The following is a 16,449-nucleotide window of genomic DNA, read 5'->3' on the forward strand; positions in this document are numbered from 1 at the left end:
ACCATACTGCTCATCTGCAGCCGCAAGAGCTGCACGAAGAGTATACCACATACTAACGTGACAGCTGCAACAATCTATCTGTTGGACGCGAGTCAACCAACATCCAAAGCAATTATCACGGAAACCTACAGTCATCCTACTCCAGCCAAAACGCCGTGGCTATTTGTATATTGCATTTATCTTGAGAACGTTGTTATACTTACATGCTCTCTTGGTGCCTGTAGCAGAAACCGAAAAGTTTTCTGGTGGATGGATAGCATACCCCGGGAGCTGGAGATCAACCGCAACCTTTGATGTGAGACTTGGAACTTTTTGTTTTCCTACAGTCCTGAAGGAGTCTCGCACGAAAGAGGGAAGTTTCAGACGGCGACTGCACACTATAGACTCTGTTTCTTGAAAAGGGGCGCCAGGGCTAAGATAGTAGCTTCGAAGACGCTCTAGCTGATCCACACACGGTGGATAAGTCGTTGTTCACCCAAGAACAGATTTTCACTCAGGATGCCAGAGACAGAGATCAGCGCTCGAGATTACTAGTCGACTGAGGACTCTTCAGAAAGACAACACCTTCCGGGCTCTGAATAAACCGGTGGCTGACCTCCATAAAGCACACTTCATACAATTGTCCATAGGGAACAAAATTGTTAGCAATCTCATGGTACATGGCGATATGGCTCCATCAGTACTCCGGAGTAGAGACTAGGTAGCAATACTCATGCTCATCATTCAGATGGTGTCAATTGAGTGGTGTAGAAGCCAAGGATCAGCAGTGGGTGGGTGGATGATATCATTGTCGATCAGGCAACCATGAATGAATTGCATCTTATCTCCGCTGCCTCCGCTGCATCCGCCTCCTCCGCACTCTCCGCATACACCCTGCATATCCTTCATTTTCTTTTTTGACTATCTTCAACAACCTCAATGGAAGCTCACAAGACGGCCGTAGATGCGCTGGCCGCTCAAGTCAAGCGGTTCCACGTCCGTCAGCAGCCCTTCCGTATCTATCATGGCTCGACCAACTCCACGCGCCAGTCGCAGCACCACGCGCACAACACAGTCAGCACCGCCGACCTCAACCATGTGCTGCACGTCAACGAGGTCACCCAGACCGTGACCGTCGAGCCCAATGTGCCCATGGACGCCCTGGTGGCCGCCACCCTCGAGCACGGCCTCGTCCCGCTGGTGGTGATGGAGTTCCCCGGCATCACCGCGGGCGGCGGCTTCTCCGGCACATCCGGCGAGAGCAGCTCCTTCCGCCACGGCTTCTTCGACGCCACCGTCCTGCAGATCGAGATCGTGATCCCGAACGGGGAGATCCGGTCGGCGTCGCCCACCGGCCCGGCCGCCGATCTCTTCTGGGGCGCCGCCTCCGCCTTCGGCACGCTGGGCGTCGTCACGATGCTGGAGATCCAATGCCGGCGCGCGCTGCCCTTCGTCGAGCTCACCTACCTCTCCACCACCAGCATGTCCGAGGCCATGGATACCATCCGCGCCAGCACCGCCGACCCGACGATCGAGTACCTCGACGGGATCGTCTACGCCAAAGACCACATCGTCATCTGCGCCGGCAAGCTGACCGACACCTTACCCACGGCCACAGCTACATCGCCAGCGGCAGCTCCCATCCAGCAATTCACCCGGCCCCACGACCCATGGTTCTACCTCCACGCGCAAGCTCGCGCGCCTCGTCGCCCCTCCCCCTCAGCATCACCCACACCCCCTTCCCTTCCAAAAGACCACATCCCCCTCCAAGACTACCTCTTCCGCTACGACCGCGGCGCCTTCTGGACCGGCCGCTACGCCTACTCCTACTTCCTGACTCCCTTCACCCACCTGACTCGCTACCTCCTCGACAACTTCATGCACACCCGCGTCATGTACCACGCCCTGCACCAAAGCGGCCTCGCCGCGCAGTACCTGATCCAGGACGTCGCCGTCCCGTACACCGCCACCACCACCTTCCTGGATTGGTTAGATGCACCCGCCAACTTCGGCCACTACCCCATCTGGCTGTGTCCGCTGCTCGTGCGCGACGAAGGCGGCGGCCTCATGACCACCTCCGGGCGACGCCGGCCCCGCCCCAACACCCAAGCCACCCCTACCCCTACCACTACTGTTACCACTATTTCTACTCCGCAGGATGAAACACACACCCAAGCTACCGCGCAAACTCCGCTGGACCAGGACAGGGGCAAGGATAAGGCAGCCGCCACCGCCGACGAAGACGCCAAATACCTCCTCAACTTCGGCCTGTGGGCCCCCTCGCCGCACCGCGGGGACGCCTTCATCGACCACAACCGCCGGCTCGAGCGGAAGGTCCACGCCCTCGGCGGCAAGAAGTGGCTGTATGCGCACGCGTACTACACCGAAGCGGAGTTCTGGGAGATCTATGATTGGGAACGGTACCGCGGGTTGCGGGAGAGGTATCAGGCGGCGTATTTGCCGGATCTGTGGGAGAAGGTGAGGGTGAGGTTGGGGGAGACGCAAGGTGGGGAGGGGGCTGGGTGGGTGAAGTGGGGAAGGGGGTTGGTGGGGAAGGTTTGGCCGGTGAGGGGGTTGTATGGGGTTTGGAGGGCTTGGTGGGGGGGGGAGTATTATTTGAAGGGGTAGGGACTTTTTGTTTCTTTTAGGTGAGGATAGCTTGGGGCAAGAGGGACTGGACATTGTGCGAACGGGTATGTATATATCAAGGAATTCATTTGTAACAAGTATAGTAAAATATCATCAGGTCATTAGATGTTCAATGTGTCGAGACCGGTGCTAGCTATCTTCCAATCATATCTGTCAATGTCCAACTTTATCAGAATGTCTTTTCACATCCAACAACCACATTTAGTGCTGTCGCTTGAGCTCCTTTCTGAACGCCTCCTCCTGCTTCACCACCTCCAACGGAAGCATGTATCCAATGCCAAACAGGACGAACGGCGCCCACTTCCACCGGAACGGGTTCACCACGATGCAGAACACGAACCAGTAGATCAGCTCGGTGTAGGTGAAGAAGTCGAACGCCCCGACGGGCGACATCTTCTTCATCAGCCGGGTGAAGTCGATCCAGGTCTTCATGCGGCCCTCGCTCGGCCGCGACAGCGGGTCCGTCAGGAACATGAGCAGGAAGCGCGTGTAGATGCCGATGTGCATGTTGCCGACGGTGCCGATCGCGTTGACGTAGGTGCTGTTGTTGGCGCAGATGCTGGGGTACTTGGGCGGGAAGGTCTGGAGGTACCAGCTGGGCGGCGAGTAGGGCTCCTCGAAGGCGTCGTCCGGCAGGAACGAGAGCGAGGGCCGCTTGAAGCCCGTCGCCATGATCACCACGTCGCCCGGCACGAGGGCCTCGTGGCCTGGCCCGCCCTTGGGCACGCCGCGGCTGCGGAAGTTGAACCGGATCCCGTCCGCCTCGGTCGAGACGATGTCGCCGCGCAGCCAGCGCGCCTTGCCCTGGCGGATCTGCTCGAAGAGCTCCGAGTTGGCCATCGGGGTGCCGGTGAACAGCCCGCCCGAGGGGGCGATGTCGGACAGGTCGCGGTAGAAGAACTTGCGGAGGAGCGATTCGGGGATCCACGAGAGGGAGGTCTCTTGGCCGAGGATGTTCATCGCCAGCAGCGACTGCACGAACACATTGCGCGGGATGACCCATTTGTCGGAGCGGGAGAGGACGTCGATCTCGGCGGCGTGGTTCTTGACGGCGAACTCCAGCGCTTCGATGGCACTGGCGCCGCCGCCGATGATGAGCACCTTCTTGCCTTCCACGGACTTGCCGTCCAGCTCGGAGGAGTGGTAGATCTGGCCCTTGAACTTCTCTTGGTCCGGGAGCGGGGGCATCTTCGGGTCCCCGCACACGCCGACGGAGGCAATGATTCCGTCGAAGCGACCATACTTGGACTCGTCGTTGTTGATGATCCATCTGCCGTTCTTGGTCTGCTTGACCGAGGTGATCGGGGTGTTGAAGGTTGTGTGCTTCTGCAGGTCGTAGCGCTTCCATAGGCTTGCGATCTGTTCTTTGATCTCTGCTTGTGTGGGGTAGGCGGCGTCGTACTTCACTGACGGGTGGAACCGATACATCAGGCTGTGGATTTGCAGAGAGGATGTCGAGTTGACACGCTGGGGGTCGGGTTAGCACGTTCAATTGCGCGGGAGTGCGAGGGATCTTACACTCCAGATACCTCCGAGGCCCTTGTCCTTGGATCTGGCTTCGAAGATCTCGACATCGAACCCATGACCGACGCAGTGTGCTGCCGCTGAAACTCCGGTTAGACCTGCGCCAATCACGGCAATTCTCTTCTTCGGGAGGCCATCTGTGTCAGCCGTCGGCTTGGGAGGATTGGGGGCAAAGATCCAAGTGATCAAGTGCTGAAAAAGCATGTAGAAGACAGTCCATGTCTGTAGGAATGGGTGCTTTAGAAACGCCGATATGGAAAGTCCTGATTGATTTTTTTCCGCCATGGTAGGCAGTTGTTCGTAGGCAATGGGAGAGAGGGAGGGTTGGGTGCCACTCAAAAGCAGCTGGTGAGGTAAGACGCGAATAAGTTTCTTGACTGCAATTAATCTGGGACGAGAAGTCGACTGGGGAAGCAGGAACCTTTTCAATGGGACTCGGACTCGGAAGGGAAGACGATGATGATGATGGGGGCTTGAAACAGCCATGTTCAAAGCATGACGTAGTTGTGGATCGGCCATTGTGCGAAGCATGTGAATGCGGGAACCACCACACACTGCCCACTGGGTTCTTCTCCGGATGAAAGAGCCATGCACTAATGACTGCCATTACATAATTCCCGCAAGCCCATCAGAGAGAGCTGGCCTTGTTCCTCTTCGGTTATCTGTCCCTTCATTCATGTTTTGCGTGTGAGATCCCGGGGTCCTCCGGCTGGTGGGACTATCCACTCCGAGCCAGGTCGCTGGACGCCAGGACCAGGAGTCCTTTGAGCGTCTCGTGGAATTGACTATGTGAAATTTGACTCTATTCGCTTGGTATGTTGTGACACCATACGGCTTCCACGTGGTAGTGTAATCCCGATCTGAACGGTCCGTCCGGCGACCACCTTAATTTCCTCCCAATGGTGATCATCTCAATGGTGCTGGTCTCAATTAAAGTGACTTGAGAACGACTTTGCTCAGAGAACACTCCGAATGCAGGTGTCTGCAACAAAAGCTCCGACTGCAAGAATGGTGACGGGCTATGGCGTACATAAATTGCTGATCTGTATGTTTCTATCTATAGCCGAGATTATCTCAGCAGGCCCAGCCCCCGGGATATAGAATAATCGCTTTGGAAATAGCTTGGAGTTGTATATTTATCTAATCTATATATAACCATTTATTATTTACAATTGAAAATATATACAGATCCATTGATATATCGACTAAGTAGAACGTTCTTTCCCACACCTCAGGTATGAAATAGTGCTGAAATTGATGAAGATCCAGCGCACACCACCATTCTTGGATAAATTTGCATTGCACACTGCGATTCTTTTCGGCTTCAAAATGGAGTATTTTTGATGGTTCTGTACATTCCCCCACATAAGACAGTACACTCTATATTTCGAATGGAATCATCGGCTCCATCATCAGGTCTGATTTGCTCGCACTGCTGTTAGAGTCTCACCCGAGATCAAAGGTCCACACCAGCCATACGCGTCGCACCGACATTGTTCATATCGAGGGCAACTAGATATCAGCTTAGCCAGACATATTCCTCTGTCTCACCAGGAATTGATCCTAATGTGCGTGCATCACTCACTATATAGCCTCCATTCCGAAGATGATGTGCCAAATCTTTTCGAAGACCCATCCAACTCCAAAACTGTCTGTCAGCTTTGTTTCATCCGCCCAGCGTAACATACGCTCGTAGTCGGATCGGGGCCGTTGAAGAAGTCGCGCCCGGCTAACAGCAAATTGAGCACAACAGACATTTCCAATCTGCTCTGGAACTTGGTCGGCAGGAACATCAAGCAGTACTTGGTACACCTCGGCAAAATAGGCGCGGATATCATGGTTTTTTCTATCGAGGTTTGACGGGCTCCACGGCTGAACACTTGTTGGACAGCCGGGATCATGCTCACATCGGAGGTTAAGATAACCTCGCGCATCGACAGCCTCTAAGCGGAGATTGCGCAGAATTGGCCCGGTATGAGGGCCAAATAGGTCATTATGCCACTGGTCATGATCGGAATGTACGAAGAAGGTGTAACTTGGCAGTCTGTCGTAATAGTCGATTATAAAGGAGAGGTAGGCGGTGGCCTCGCGACCACGAATCGTACGCGGAGTCAAAAGATGAGGCGCCGGCTTGGCATCAGTGGTGTAGACAAATGGAATTGTCCCGCTGCCGCGAACATCGTCAGCCAACACAAGAACAAGTGGCAATTGGGACCTTAAAAGTGCCATACTGATCCCTACAGTATTCCAGCACCCAGTTTAGATCTTCATGCTTCCTCGCTGCTAATACCAAGCCGATCTCATTCGTTGCATTGTTATAAGTGTCTGTGTATCTGGATATTTGCTCATGCACGGGGTTGATACCATCTGTCATGGATTGGTAGTCAGCACAATATCACGGGCAGAAAAAGCCGACTGGAACGTGGAGAATTACCACGACCAAGGTACCACGAGAGACTGGAGACCACAAGCAGAGCCAAAACTCCAAAGGCGGCAGTGCGGCGTTTGGGCCAGCGGAACTGCCGTCTCTGCAACATCAAAGATGGAGGTCTTTGCAACTTGTCAAACAGCATACCAAAAATGAAAGCACAGGTGGGGAATTGTGGGCCGATAAGGGAAAGGGGGGAGTAGGCCGACAACAGAATCAAATGTGTTGTTTCTCACCATCAAGGAAAATCGGTTGTTGTTAATCCCAGCGGGCACTCTTAAGCTCGAGAGTCGAAAAATAGATGTGGGGGAGGGCGAATAGACTTTACCAATTTCGAAAGACGCTTGCGCGAGATTATCCAGCGCCTGTCAAGACATTGGAGTTCATAGTCGAAGTAGCAGCGGAGATTACCCGATATCCAATGACCCTATGTACTATCATGGATATAGCCCCAATCCTGCTTATCTTCAGCCGCACCTCGAGGACGATATTAATCTCCTCATTCATCACTGCCCTTGAACTGAGTAATGGAATTGGTAAGTGGGAGAATAGCGCATGCAAAGGAACACCTATATCATATTTTCCGCATTGTACAACTCTAATAAGACCGACCTCACTATAGGTTTAATAGCTGCGGCTATAATAATAGTAAATTGTGAATGTCCCAAGTATCGGATGATCGTTCGTGGAATGTCTTATCCCAGGACTCTCGGCAGCAGTACTCAAGTGTCCGCAATAGAGTGACAAGCAGCTATCCTCAAGCCATCGCTGTAGTGTGAGATGGGTAGAGTATAGTTATAAGGGAAGTTGACCCCGACTGAAGATGGCCGCCAAGCCCCTTCAGCACAGATTTCCTGATTGAGGCTAGTGTGAAGCTGCGGCGGTGGGAGCTTATCCATCCCATCCAACATTCTGCCGCCGTTCAGACCTCCGTTGTTGCTCTAATTCATCCAAGCTGCGTCCCCGGCCTCTACCTTCCAGACCCTAGTTCAGGGTCTCGTTCATTCTCTTCGCCGTCGCATCATGTGTGACATTCGTTGAGTTGCCTTCCAAAACACCTCCCGCACGACATTCATGACCATCGCATCGATAGCGAATCCGTGATCTTCGGCCTGCCTCGCTTCCCATTCCTTCCACGACGGACAACATGGCCACACCAACCCTGGATCGCTTCTTAGCGAGCGTCGCAGATATCGTCAAATCCCGCGATGGAGCCAAGCTACAGGACTTTCTGCAGATTGAGCCTCCCCTCCCCGATGTCTATCGGCAGATGACCAACGAGCTACGGCAACACCATCCTTCTGGTCCGCGGGAAACAGATCTATTGCGACGATGTGAAGGATTGGTACCAAAGTCCAAGGGTAGCTCCTGGACCGCTTTTGCGACTTTCATGAGGCTTTACTGCACTTTTCTACGAGATGTGAATGTCGATAACTTGCTCGAGACATACGATCTTCTCAAGGGACTCGTCAAGTATGCATTGCATTTTTCTCCGGATCACATTCGCAGACACTGACCTTACTGCATACAGTCAATGTGTTCTTGCATTGGGCGATAGTCAAATGGGCGTTATTGTCTTACCGACCGTTCTGTACCTCTCAAAAGTCCTCGCGAAGCTGGCCATGGGCCTCGACCGTCGTCCCGAACTGATTGCACACCTACTCCGACTCGACGGCCGTTCAAACCAGGATGAGACTGTGGAGAAGGTGACACTGGTGGAGAAATCGGCAAACGTGGTTCGGGAGGCCTTCATCAAGTGCCTCACAGACCGAAGTGGTACGCCAGGGATCCATGGAAAGCCCGAAGGCAAGCGCATTGGCATCTACTTGATGGCCAACCTCTGCCTGAAGCTACTCTTCCAGGTAACATCAGGCCGTGAAATTGGCATGTCGTGCTCTAACCATGACTATACAATAGTGCGGTAAACTTCGAAATGCGGAGCAAATGTTCGCGAGTATCAGCGCACAATCCCCGCCCCTCAAGTACTTCCCGGCCTCCCAGAGGGTGACATACCTATACTACCTCGGGCGCTACCTATTCGCCAACAACCTCTTCTATCCTGCACAGATTGCCCTACAGGCCTCGTACGACGAATGCCACCATCAAGCGCTAAACCAGAAGCGAGCCATCCTCACCTACCTGATCCCATGCAATATCATCCTGGGCCGATTCCCCACCCTCCGACTGCTGCAACGTCCGGAAGCCGAGGGACTGGCAGAAAAATTCATTCCGATCTGCCGCTTGATCGCTCGTGGCGACTATATCGCCTTCCGGGAACACCTGGCTGTTGGTTCCCCCGAGACAGAATGGTTTGCGCGTAAGGGGATTCTTCTTCCGTTGCGCAACAGATGTGAGATTCTTGTGTGGAGGTCTCTTTCTCGTAAGGTTTTCATTCATGGTGGATTTCACGGTGACCCTCAAGGCCAGAGTCGTGGGCCGCCCCCATTCTTATACCTTAGCAAACTTGAGGTTGCTATTCAGTGGATCCAATCTCAGCATACGGTCCCAGCGCAACAGGCTTATGGTTTCTTCGCCTCTCGACCCGAGCTCGATGCACAGGCTGGAAACAACCGTGTTGGTTCCCAGATAGTATACAAACCACTAGACTGGGACTTTGAAGGTGTAAACGAACTTGATGCGCAAGAAGCCATACCTGGACCCAGCCTGATAGCCAAATATGCTGATTACCTGGCACCTGATGGGTACTTCGATGCTCAAGGGCAATGGCAAGCCAACCCAGCCGGGAACCTGGTTGATGGCCAGCCATCGGCAGATTACAAGCAATTTGAGCTCGACCCCTACGCCAGCCGCCCTGACCTTGAGCCCGAAGAGGGGAAACCTACTTTGATGATGCGGGAGATTGAGTCAATTCTAGCTTCCCTCCTAACCCAAGGCCTGATGCGCGGTTACCTGACCCACAAGAATCCCCGTTTAGCCATCCCGGGCGCACGCCTTCGTGGAGCCGTGCCTACAGGGTTTCCCAACGTGTGGCAGACAATTTACGCCCGAGAAAGTGAAGATGACAACGTTCCAGGCTGGGTTCAGCCTCCAGCCGCGGCAGCGATTCCTACGGCTGGCGGAGGAAGAGTGGTCAATCTCTCGGGAGCACGACCTGTTGGCGTTCAATGAAGTACGATTTCGGCACACTTTCCGTCACCACATCGACAAGCTAGATCCCTGTATATAATCATCCCGTTTTGTTCTCGCATTATACCAACTAGACGACTATGAAACACCTTGAACCCGAAAGGCAGAGTAATATGAGATTCAGTTAATATAGTTACACTGATAATGAAGCCGAGTCTCGGAGATCCGAACTCCCGAGCACCGACCATACATGTCAAGCAATTACAGCCGCCAAATCTCGATCTCCGAGAACACGTGCGCTCGGAGCATGCGCTGTGATTGAGAAGGAGAAGGATCAGACGTTGACGCTCGGGATCGGGCCCGAGATCTCGGTCATATCGCAACAGCCGAGCCTGTGATCTGCAACTAAAGCCGACCCGACTGTGGGCGGGTTCCTGCTTCTGCAGACTTTCTGGCTCGATTCCAGACGGTGGGCGATTCTGCAAGCAGCATGCGTAAGCACACATGAAGGATAAGATTAATTCTTGTCTGCGGCCTGCGGATCCTCCCGGTGGTTCCGACCCACATTATGCAGTTATCTTCATGAGAAATCTTTAGTACAGCCGTACGAAGGCACTTCCAATGGTTACACTAACTACTCGAAACGATGACGACGACGGACGATCCTCACTGCCGAGTTGCGAGACAAATCCGCGGGACAAGCTTGCTTGCGACCCAAGCTTGATGGTATATAAGGAGGGTTGTATCCAGACATCCTCTCGTTCAACAGCCAATCTCGTCCTCATTCATCCTCTTCTCAGTATCAGAACGTGGGCGAACAACCTTTCCTCATGCACGTCATCTCCACCCTGGCCGGCCTGACAGCCGTTGCACCACTGGCAGCGTTCGCTACTCCTTTGGCACGATCTTCCACCTCGCAATTGCCAATCATCAATACCACCCTGGGTGATGTGCAGGGTCAATACTCACCTTTTCGTGGCGGCGATGTGGCTGTTGTCTATAAAGGAATTCCTTTTGCCGCTCCCCCTACAGGAGACAATCGCTGGAAGGCTCCTCAACCTGCCACATCGTGGAGTGGTGTTCTCAATGCGACTGAGTTTGGTCCTCAGTGTGCCCAGACTATCAGCAGTGCGGGTATCTTCAGCAGTGGCAAGACTACTACGAGCGAAGACTGTTTATACCTGAACATCTGGACGCCCAACTACAACGACACCTCGGACATCACATCTAAGAATCTACCCGTGTACTTCTGGATCTATGGTGGTCGGTTCGAAGGAGGCTCGGGAGATGTGCTGACCTACGATGGCACCGGTCTCGCAGCCAAAGACATCATTGTCGTGACCATCAACTACCGTCTGGGTGCATTCGGTTACCTTGCCCACCCCGAGCTTTCCGCTGAGTCCGGCCACAACAGCTCCGGCAATTACGGCATCCTTGATCAGCAGGCTGCGCTGCGTTGGGTCCACGAGAACATCGCCAACTTCGGTGGAAATGCCAGTCAGATCACTGTGGGCGGACAGTCTGCCGGCTCTGCCAGCGCCCTCGACTCCATGTGGAGTCCTCTGAACAAGGGCCTGGTGGCGGGTGTCATCGCCGAAAGTGGTGCGCGTGGCCCTCACGACCCTATGACGGGTAGTGCAGCAACCAGCTACCGTACCAAAGCTGCTGCTGAAGCCCAGGGCGTTGAGTTTCTCAAGGAGTTGAACGTTACCAGCCTAGCTGCGGCCCGTAAGGTTTCTACAGAAACGTTGATTGGATACGACTCGCTCAGCGACACCATCTTCGAAGGCACTCAGTTCCAGAACCTGTCCAGCTTCTTCATGGAACCGCCCATGTGGCGCCCAAACATCGATGGCTACGTCCTCCCTTACGGCTACGGCGAGTCGCTGTCTCTTGACGCGCACCTAGACGTGCCCATCCTCACTGGAAACAACAAGGATGAATCGGGCGCCAGCCCTGACCCAGGCTTGACCGTCGCCAGCTACAAGGAGCTCTACACCGAGCTGTTCGGGAACAACGCCAGCCAGTTTTTCGACCTCTACCCCGGTCAGAGCCTCGCCCAGGCGAACAACAACTCGAACGAGTTCTACCGCGACCTGAGCCGTGTCGGCACCTGGCAGTGGTCCGTGGACTGGGCCGCCGGTGGTGCCAAGAGCCCCGTCTACACCTACTACTTCACCCGCAGCCCTGCTGAGAACCGCGACGAGGGTGCGTACCACGGCTCGGAGCTTTGGTACAGCTTCAACAACATCCCCTACTCGGACTACTCCAACGTGACCTGGTACCCTTACGATTACATTGTCGAGGAGCGCATGTCCAACTACTGGGCGAACTTCATTCGGACCGGCAACCCTAACGGGGATGGACTGCCCGAGTTCGCCCCCAGCACCAAGGACAAGCAACAGACGATGTGGCTGGGCAATTCCTGGGGATCGGGCCCTCTTTCTGCTGACGACTCGCGGATTGAGTTCATGGAGGCTTGGTTGGCGACGATGCCTGAGTGGTAGTTTGGGATGGTTCATCGCTATCTGGTGGGTTTCTGGTGGTGCAGTGACACTGTGCGATGCTTTATGCTAGGTATTGTTTATACCTTAGTGGTCCGAGTCCTTGAAGGACAGGGCACTTTCGCTTCTTGACATTCTTTTTCCTGTATATTACTACGGCAGCTACTATACTTGGACCTGTGTGGTTTTATCTTTTATTTTACCCCGTTGCACAAAATAGAGATCACAATATAGTATTTACTTGAGGGTAACAGCTAACCAACCAACCAATCCCAAGAACCCAAGTCATCGAACACCAGCTTGTGTCCTATATTCTCCAACAAGATTCCCACTACATGCATCCATCACCTCCTTAATACCTTGTACAAATCTGTTATAGAACATGGCCTAACAAAGAAAGCTTTTCTAAGCCATATTCTCTGATATGATTCTACGGAGCCGTTTGAGAGCTAGTATATGAATTAGTAGAGAACTTCGAGTAGAGATATGCGTATACTGTTTCGAGTTCCCGGTCAAAACCAATGAAGAGGTCGTGTATAAGCAACTGCATGACTGAAGGGTGTGCAATATGGAACGATTCTCATTCCCAATGCCTTAGGGGTTCTCACTCTCCTAGTGGTCCTAACCCATTGGCCCTGGGCAGCAGTCTCTCGTCGACAACAGCCTTCTTATACAGATTAGTATGGCAAACTTTTGGTAGCACTTTACAAAGGCAAGCCTCGGTAGGGGTCATCTGAATCAAAAGATAAACAGATTGTCGTGTAAAGGACGCGTAGATTTGGCCTCTGTCAGGCTTGCGTTAATAAGAAAAATTACAGATACACATATCTTGTGAGTAATAGAACGTATAGATGTTGAAGTCTTGTTGATAGAGAAAAGCGTAGATCTGTTGGAGACACATCGGCTTGGCAATATCAGATATCTCGGCGGTTGTAGTTATCAACAAAAGAATTGTTGATTATAACAAGTATCAACTTGGACTGTTCATGACGGAGGAATATACAAAAGGGATTATCCCAGAGCCCTAAGAGGCTACAAGCTCCGGGCACATAACCTGTAAGCAATTCAATGGCTCAGGGGGGGGGGGGGGGCAATAGGGAGCGGTTTCTTCATTCCTTGGCGGTTCTCCATAGCTAAAATTATGATATCGAGATGTAGAGCAGCCTGCTAAACGCGTTGGCTCATGTGGCAGGTTTGCTCGGAAATGCTGACATCCTGCCCGAGTCGATATTGGCAAGAGGCGGGTTTTTCCTTAGGAGATGTAGGGAGTTGGAGTCTAGGAAAAGTCGGCGTTCGCCTAAGGTGTGGTCACTCTAACGTGCTACCTCCCTTCTGAGCCAGACAAGTCTGAAGCAGGAAGTGGAAGCTTCCTGTCCTGCTTTGGGGGAACTGTAGGGAACGATGTATGAGACACTATTCGTCCTAGGTTGAGCTCTGCGGGATGTCTTGTCGTAGTCTCGAGGCGGAAGATGGACGCATATTGATGATTACCTTCTCGAAATTAAGAACGTACGTATGATGTGACAGATATTGTAGCGGGACTGTTTCAACAAGGTTGACGCGATACACACTTTAGGGAGAGCGTCGGGGTGGACTCGCAGAAATTATGACCTGTGCACTCGGACAGTGGCGCAGCAGACAGAAGACGTACGTCGGAGTATCCATAGTTTGAGTGATCATATCTCAAATGACCCACTTTCCAATGCTCTTTGTGGGATGGTTGGCATCGTGAGTGGGTTATGGGGTGTCGAGGCGGAAAATACTAGGGAGATGTCGGGATTGATAGCTATCTCCGGCTATTATTATCCAGAAAATGATGGAAAGTATGACAAGAAGAGTGATATATCAGCGCATCAAGCAATCTTATTCTTTGAGACCAGTAATTCATCCCCTGTTCGTTGTTGAAACGGCGGATAAGAGAAACCGATGGCTTTGACGATGATGCTTTTGGCTTGCGCAATCAAAAGTGGAGCTGCAAAGCTTGGCCCAGCCGCTCAAGCTCATCATCCCCTTCAGGAACCTGCTTGCGGATAACGCATTAACCTTCATGTCTGGAACAACACTTGGTCTCTTTTTCTTCCATACAGACAAGAGAACTCTCCCACTTCAGCTTAGCAGTGCGTTGATTGCGTCATGCTTTAATTATAGAGACGCTCCACCTCCCTTCAGCAGTAACAAAGGAGATGTGATGGAGTGATAAGATGGAAATATATACTTCCATTCAAGTGCTAGCCACGCCGATGTCTGCTGGCTCATCAGTTCAATCTGCGATTATCCTCATGATATGCTGCGCCCACACTCTCGCCGCCCTTGGACTGGGTTCATAACTGGTTTCTTTGTGTTGAGCACATTGCTTGCAGCCATCATCTTTCTAGGCATCCCTAGTCTACAGCGCTTACGCCTACGTATCGGCGTCTCATTGTTCGACTCAGGGGTACTAGGCCTGTACCCCGTCCACGAATATGTCTCGACTGATCTTGTGTCCCCGAAGCTGGAACAGGTAGCGTGGGACCCGCGATGCAGCAACGATCTGATCTTCCTCTCGGCTCGCGGCGACGCGGTCGAGCAGCCAGGACCCATGATCTTCAATGCCCAAGGGGAACTGGTGTGGAAGTTGCCACCCACCTCCGAGCGGCTGGACAATTTTCAAGTGCAAGAGTACCGCGGAGAGACCTTCTTGACCTACTGGCATGGGGTCGGAGAGAATGGCCATGGGCGCGGCTCCTGGATCATGGTATATTGACCCTTCGCATGCTGCGTTAATGGACACATATCTGACAGATCCGCTGGTTAGATGGATTCGACCTATACTCCCCGTCTCGAAGTCCGAGCCGTGGGCATGGCGGAGGGAGATATGCACGAATTCCGCATCACTCCCAACAACACTGCCCTCATCATTGTCTACACCACCCAACCGGCAGACTTGAGCGATTTGGGCGGGCCACAGCAAGGGTATATCCACGACTGTCTCTTTCAAGAGATTGACATCGCCACCGGAGAGTTAATCTTCGAATGGCGCATGTCAGAGCATGTGCCCCTAGCCAGCTCCTACGAGGCATTACTGGGCAATGGGTGGAGCCCCGCGCATCCCTACGACGTCTTCCACATGAACAGCGTCGACAAGGACGAGGCCGGCAACTACCTGATTTCTGCACGACACACGCACTCGATCACCAGCGTCGACGGCCGCACAGGTGCGGTGCTCTGGACGCTTGGCGGAGCGCTGAACGAGTTTGCGGATGCCTCCAACGGCTCCGCCACCGACTTCGCCTGGCAGCACCATGCGCGGTGGCAGGATAGCCAGACGATCACCCTGCTCGACAACGGCGCCAAGTGGTTCTTCGACGAGCCCACCGCCAGCCGTGGGCTAGTTTTGGAGCTGGACGTGCCCAATCGCATCGCGACTGTCAAGGCGACCTACCAGACCCCCACAGAACAGGCCACCGGCACGCTCTCGCAAGGAAGCATGCAGTTGCTGCCGGACACAGGCAACGTCTTCATCGGCTGGGGCCACTGCGCCGCGTTCACGGAGTTCGCGCCCGACGGGGAAGTGCTGTGCGACACCCATTTCGGGGCGGGTAACTGGTTCCAGCTGGGCCGGGTGATGTCCTATCGGACTACCAGGGGCCGCTGGGTTGGCCGACCCAGAACCCGACCTGACGCGGTCGTCCGCGGGTCTTCAGTATACGTGAGCTGGAATGGAGCTACGGAGGTGGCAAGGTGGCAGGTCCAACGCTGGGACGGTCGCAACATGGGCCCGCAGATGGCCTTCACTCCCGAGCAGACTGTCCCTCGCGACGGGTTCGAGACCGAGATCCCTCTCTCTGGCAAGGCAGGGACGGCGGTCTATTTCCGAGTGGCCGCCCTAGACGCGCAGGGTCAGGTCCTCGGAGTCTCCCAGGTGTTGGGGCAGCAACCCCAAGGCTGGGGCGAGCGGTTCGCGAGCCGATATCTCGACCCCATGTCGAGTGAAGTGGAGACGACGCTGGTGCTAGTCGGCGGTTGTCTGAGCTGGTGTGTCTTCCTGCTCTGGAGATGGATTGTGAATCGCAGGTGGCAGCGCCGGGGATATAAGCCTCTGTCGCTGGAGATGTCAGATCGATATAGCACGGACGATTCCCAAGCAGTCTTAGGATGAGTCGCATGGTCTGGATGTAGATTTGGCAGTTAATATTCTTCTGTGTTTCTTTCTTTTTTTCACGCCTATATCACTATAGCAGCTACTGTACTTTGAACCTGTATGATCTTGTATTGAAACCATTGCATTAAATAGAGACC

At 53.6% G+C, this 16,449-nt stretch overlaps 6 protein-coding genes across 6 annotated transcripts; 4 read left to right on the top strand and 2 right to left on the bottom strand.

Moving 5' to 3' along the window:
* Positions 1 to 918: 918 nt before the first annotated feature.
* Positions 919 to 2,714, top strand: BO72DRAFT_458377 (FAD-binding oxidoreductase; the record flags this gene model as incomplete). Its single annotated transcript, XM_040946374.1, has 3 exons — positions 919 to 2,457; positions 2,628 to 2,672; positions 2,712 to 2,714. The coding sequence occupies 3 exons, from the start codon at positions 919 to 921 to the stop codon at positions 2,712 to 2,714; spliced, it is 1,587 nt and encodes a 528-aa protein (XP_040801837.1).
* On the bottom strand, positions 2,674 to 5,134 carry BO72DRAFT_447612 (flavin-containing monooxygenase). The gene is made up of 2 exons (XM_040944592.1): positions 4,147 to 5,134; positions 2,674 to 4,095 (listed from the first exon to the last, which is right to left on the bottom strand). The coding sequence occupies exons 1-2, from the start codon at positions 4,669 to 4,671 to the stop codon at positions 2,830 to 2,832; spliced, it is 1,791 nt and encodes a 596-aa protein (XP_040801838.1). The 5' UTR covers positions 4,672 to 5,134; the 3' UTR covers positions 2,674 to 2,829.
* A 219-nt stretch (positions 5,135 to 5,353) lies between these two features.
* Positions 5,354 to 6,868, bottom strand: BO72DRAFT_447613 (DUF3431 domain-containing protein). The gene is made up of 3 exons (XM_040944593.1): positions 6,384 to 6,868; positions 5,738 to 6,319; positions 5,354 to 5,664 (listed from the first exon to the last, which is right to left on the bottom strand). Exons 1-3 carry the CDS (start codon positions 6,524 to 6,526, stop codon positions 5,565 to 5,567), a joined length of 825 nt encoding a protein of 274 aa, XP_040801839.1. The 5' UTR covers positions 6,527 to 6,868; the 3' UTR covers positions 5,354 to 5,564.
* A 665-nt stretch (positions 6,869 to 7,533) lies between these two features.
* BO72DRAFT_428017 (uncharacterized protein) lies at positions 7,534 to 10,135 on the top strand. Its single transcript, XM_040943009.1, has 3 exons — positions 7,534 to 8,053; positions 8,112 to 8,442; positions 8,498 to 10,135. Exons 1-3 carry the CDS (start codon positions 7,728 to 7,730, stop codon positions 9,707 to 9,709), a joined length of 1,869 nt encoding a protein of 622 aa, XP_040801840.1. The 5' UTR covers positions 7,534 to 7,727; the 3' UTR covers positions 9,710 to 10,135.
* Positions 10,136 to 10,184: 49 nt separating this feature from the next.
* Positions 10,185 to 12,411, top strand: BO72DRAFT_447615 (carboxylesterase/lipase family protein). The gene has a single exon (XM_040944594.1). The coding sequence runs from the start codon at positions 10,498 to 10,500 to the stop codon at positions 12,172 to 12,174; it is 1,677 nt and encodes a 558-aa protein (XP_040801841.1). The 5' UTR covers positions 10,185 to 10,497; the 3' UTR covers positions 12,175 to 12,411.
* A 1,832-nt stretch (positions 12,412 to 14,243) lies between these two features.
* Positions 14,244 to 16,309, top strand: BO72DRAFT_428023 (arylsulfotransferase family protein; the record flags this gene model as incomplete). Its single annotated transcript, XM_040943010.1, has 2 exons — positions 14,244 to 14,905; positions 14,966 to 16,309. The coding sequence occupies exons 1-2, from the start codon at positions 14,456 to 14,458 to the stop codon at positions 16,307 to 16,309; spliced, it is 1,794 nt and encodes a 597-aa protein (XP_040801842.1). The 5' UTR covers positions 14,244 to 14,455.
* Between the last annotated feature and the right edge of the window lie 140 nt (positions 16,310 to 16,449).

Source organism: Aspergillus fijiensis (genome assembly GCF_003184825.1).
Source record: "Aspergillus fijiensis CBS 313.89 unplaced genomic scaffold BO72scaffold_20, whole genome shotgun sequence".
NCBI lineage: Eukaryota > Fungi > Ascomycota > Eurotiomycetes > Eurotiales > Aspergillaceae > Aspergillus > Aspergillus fijiensis.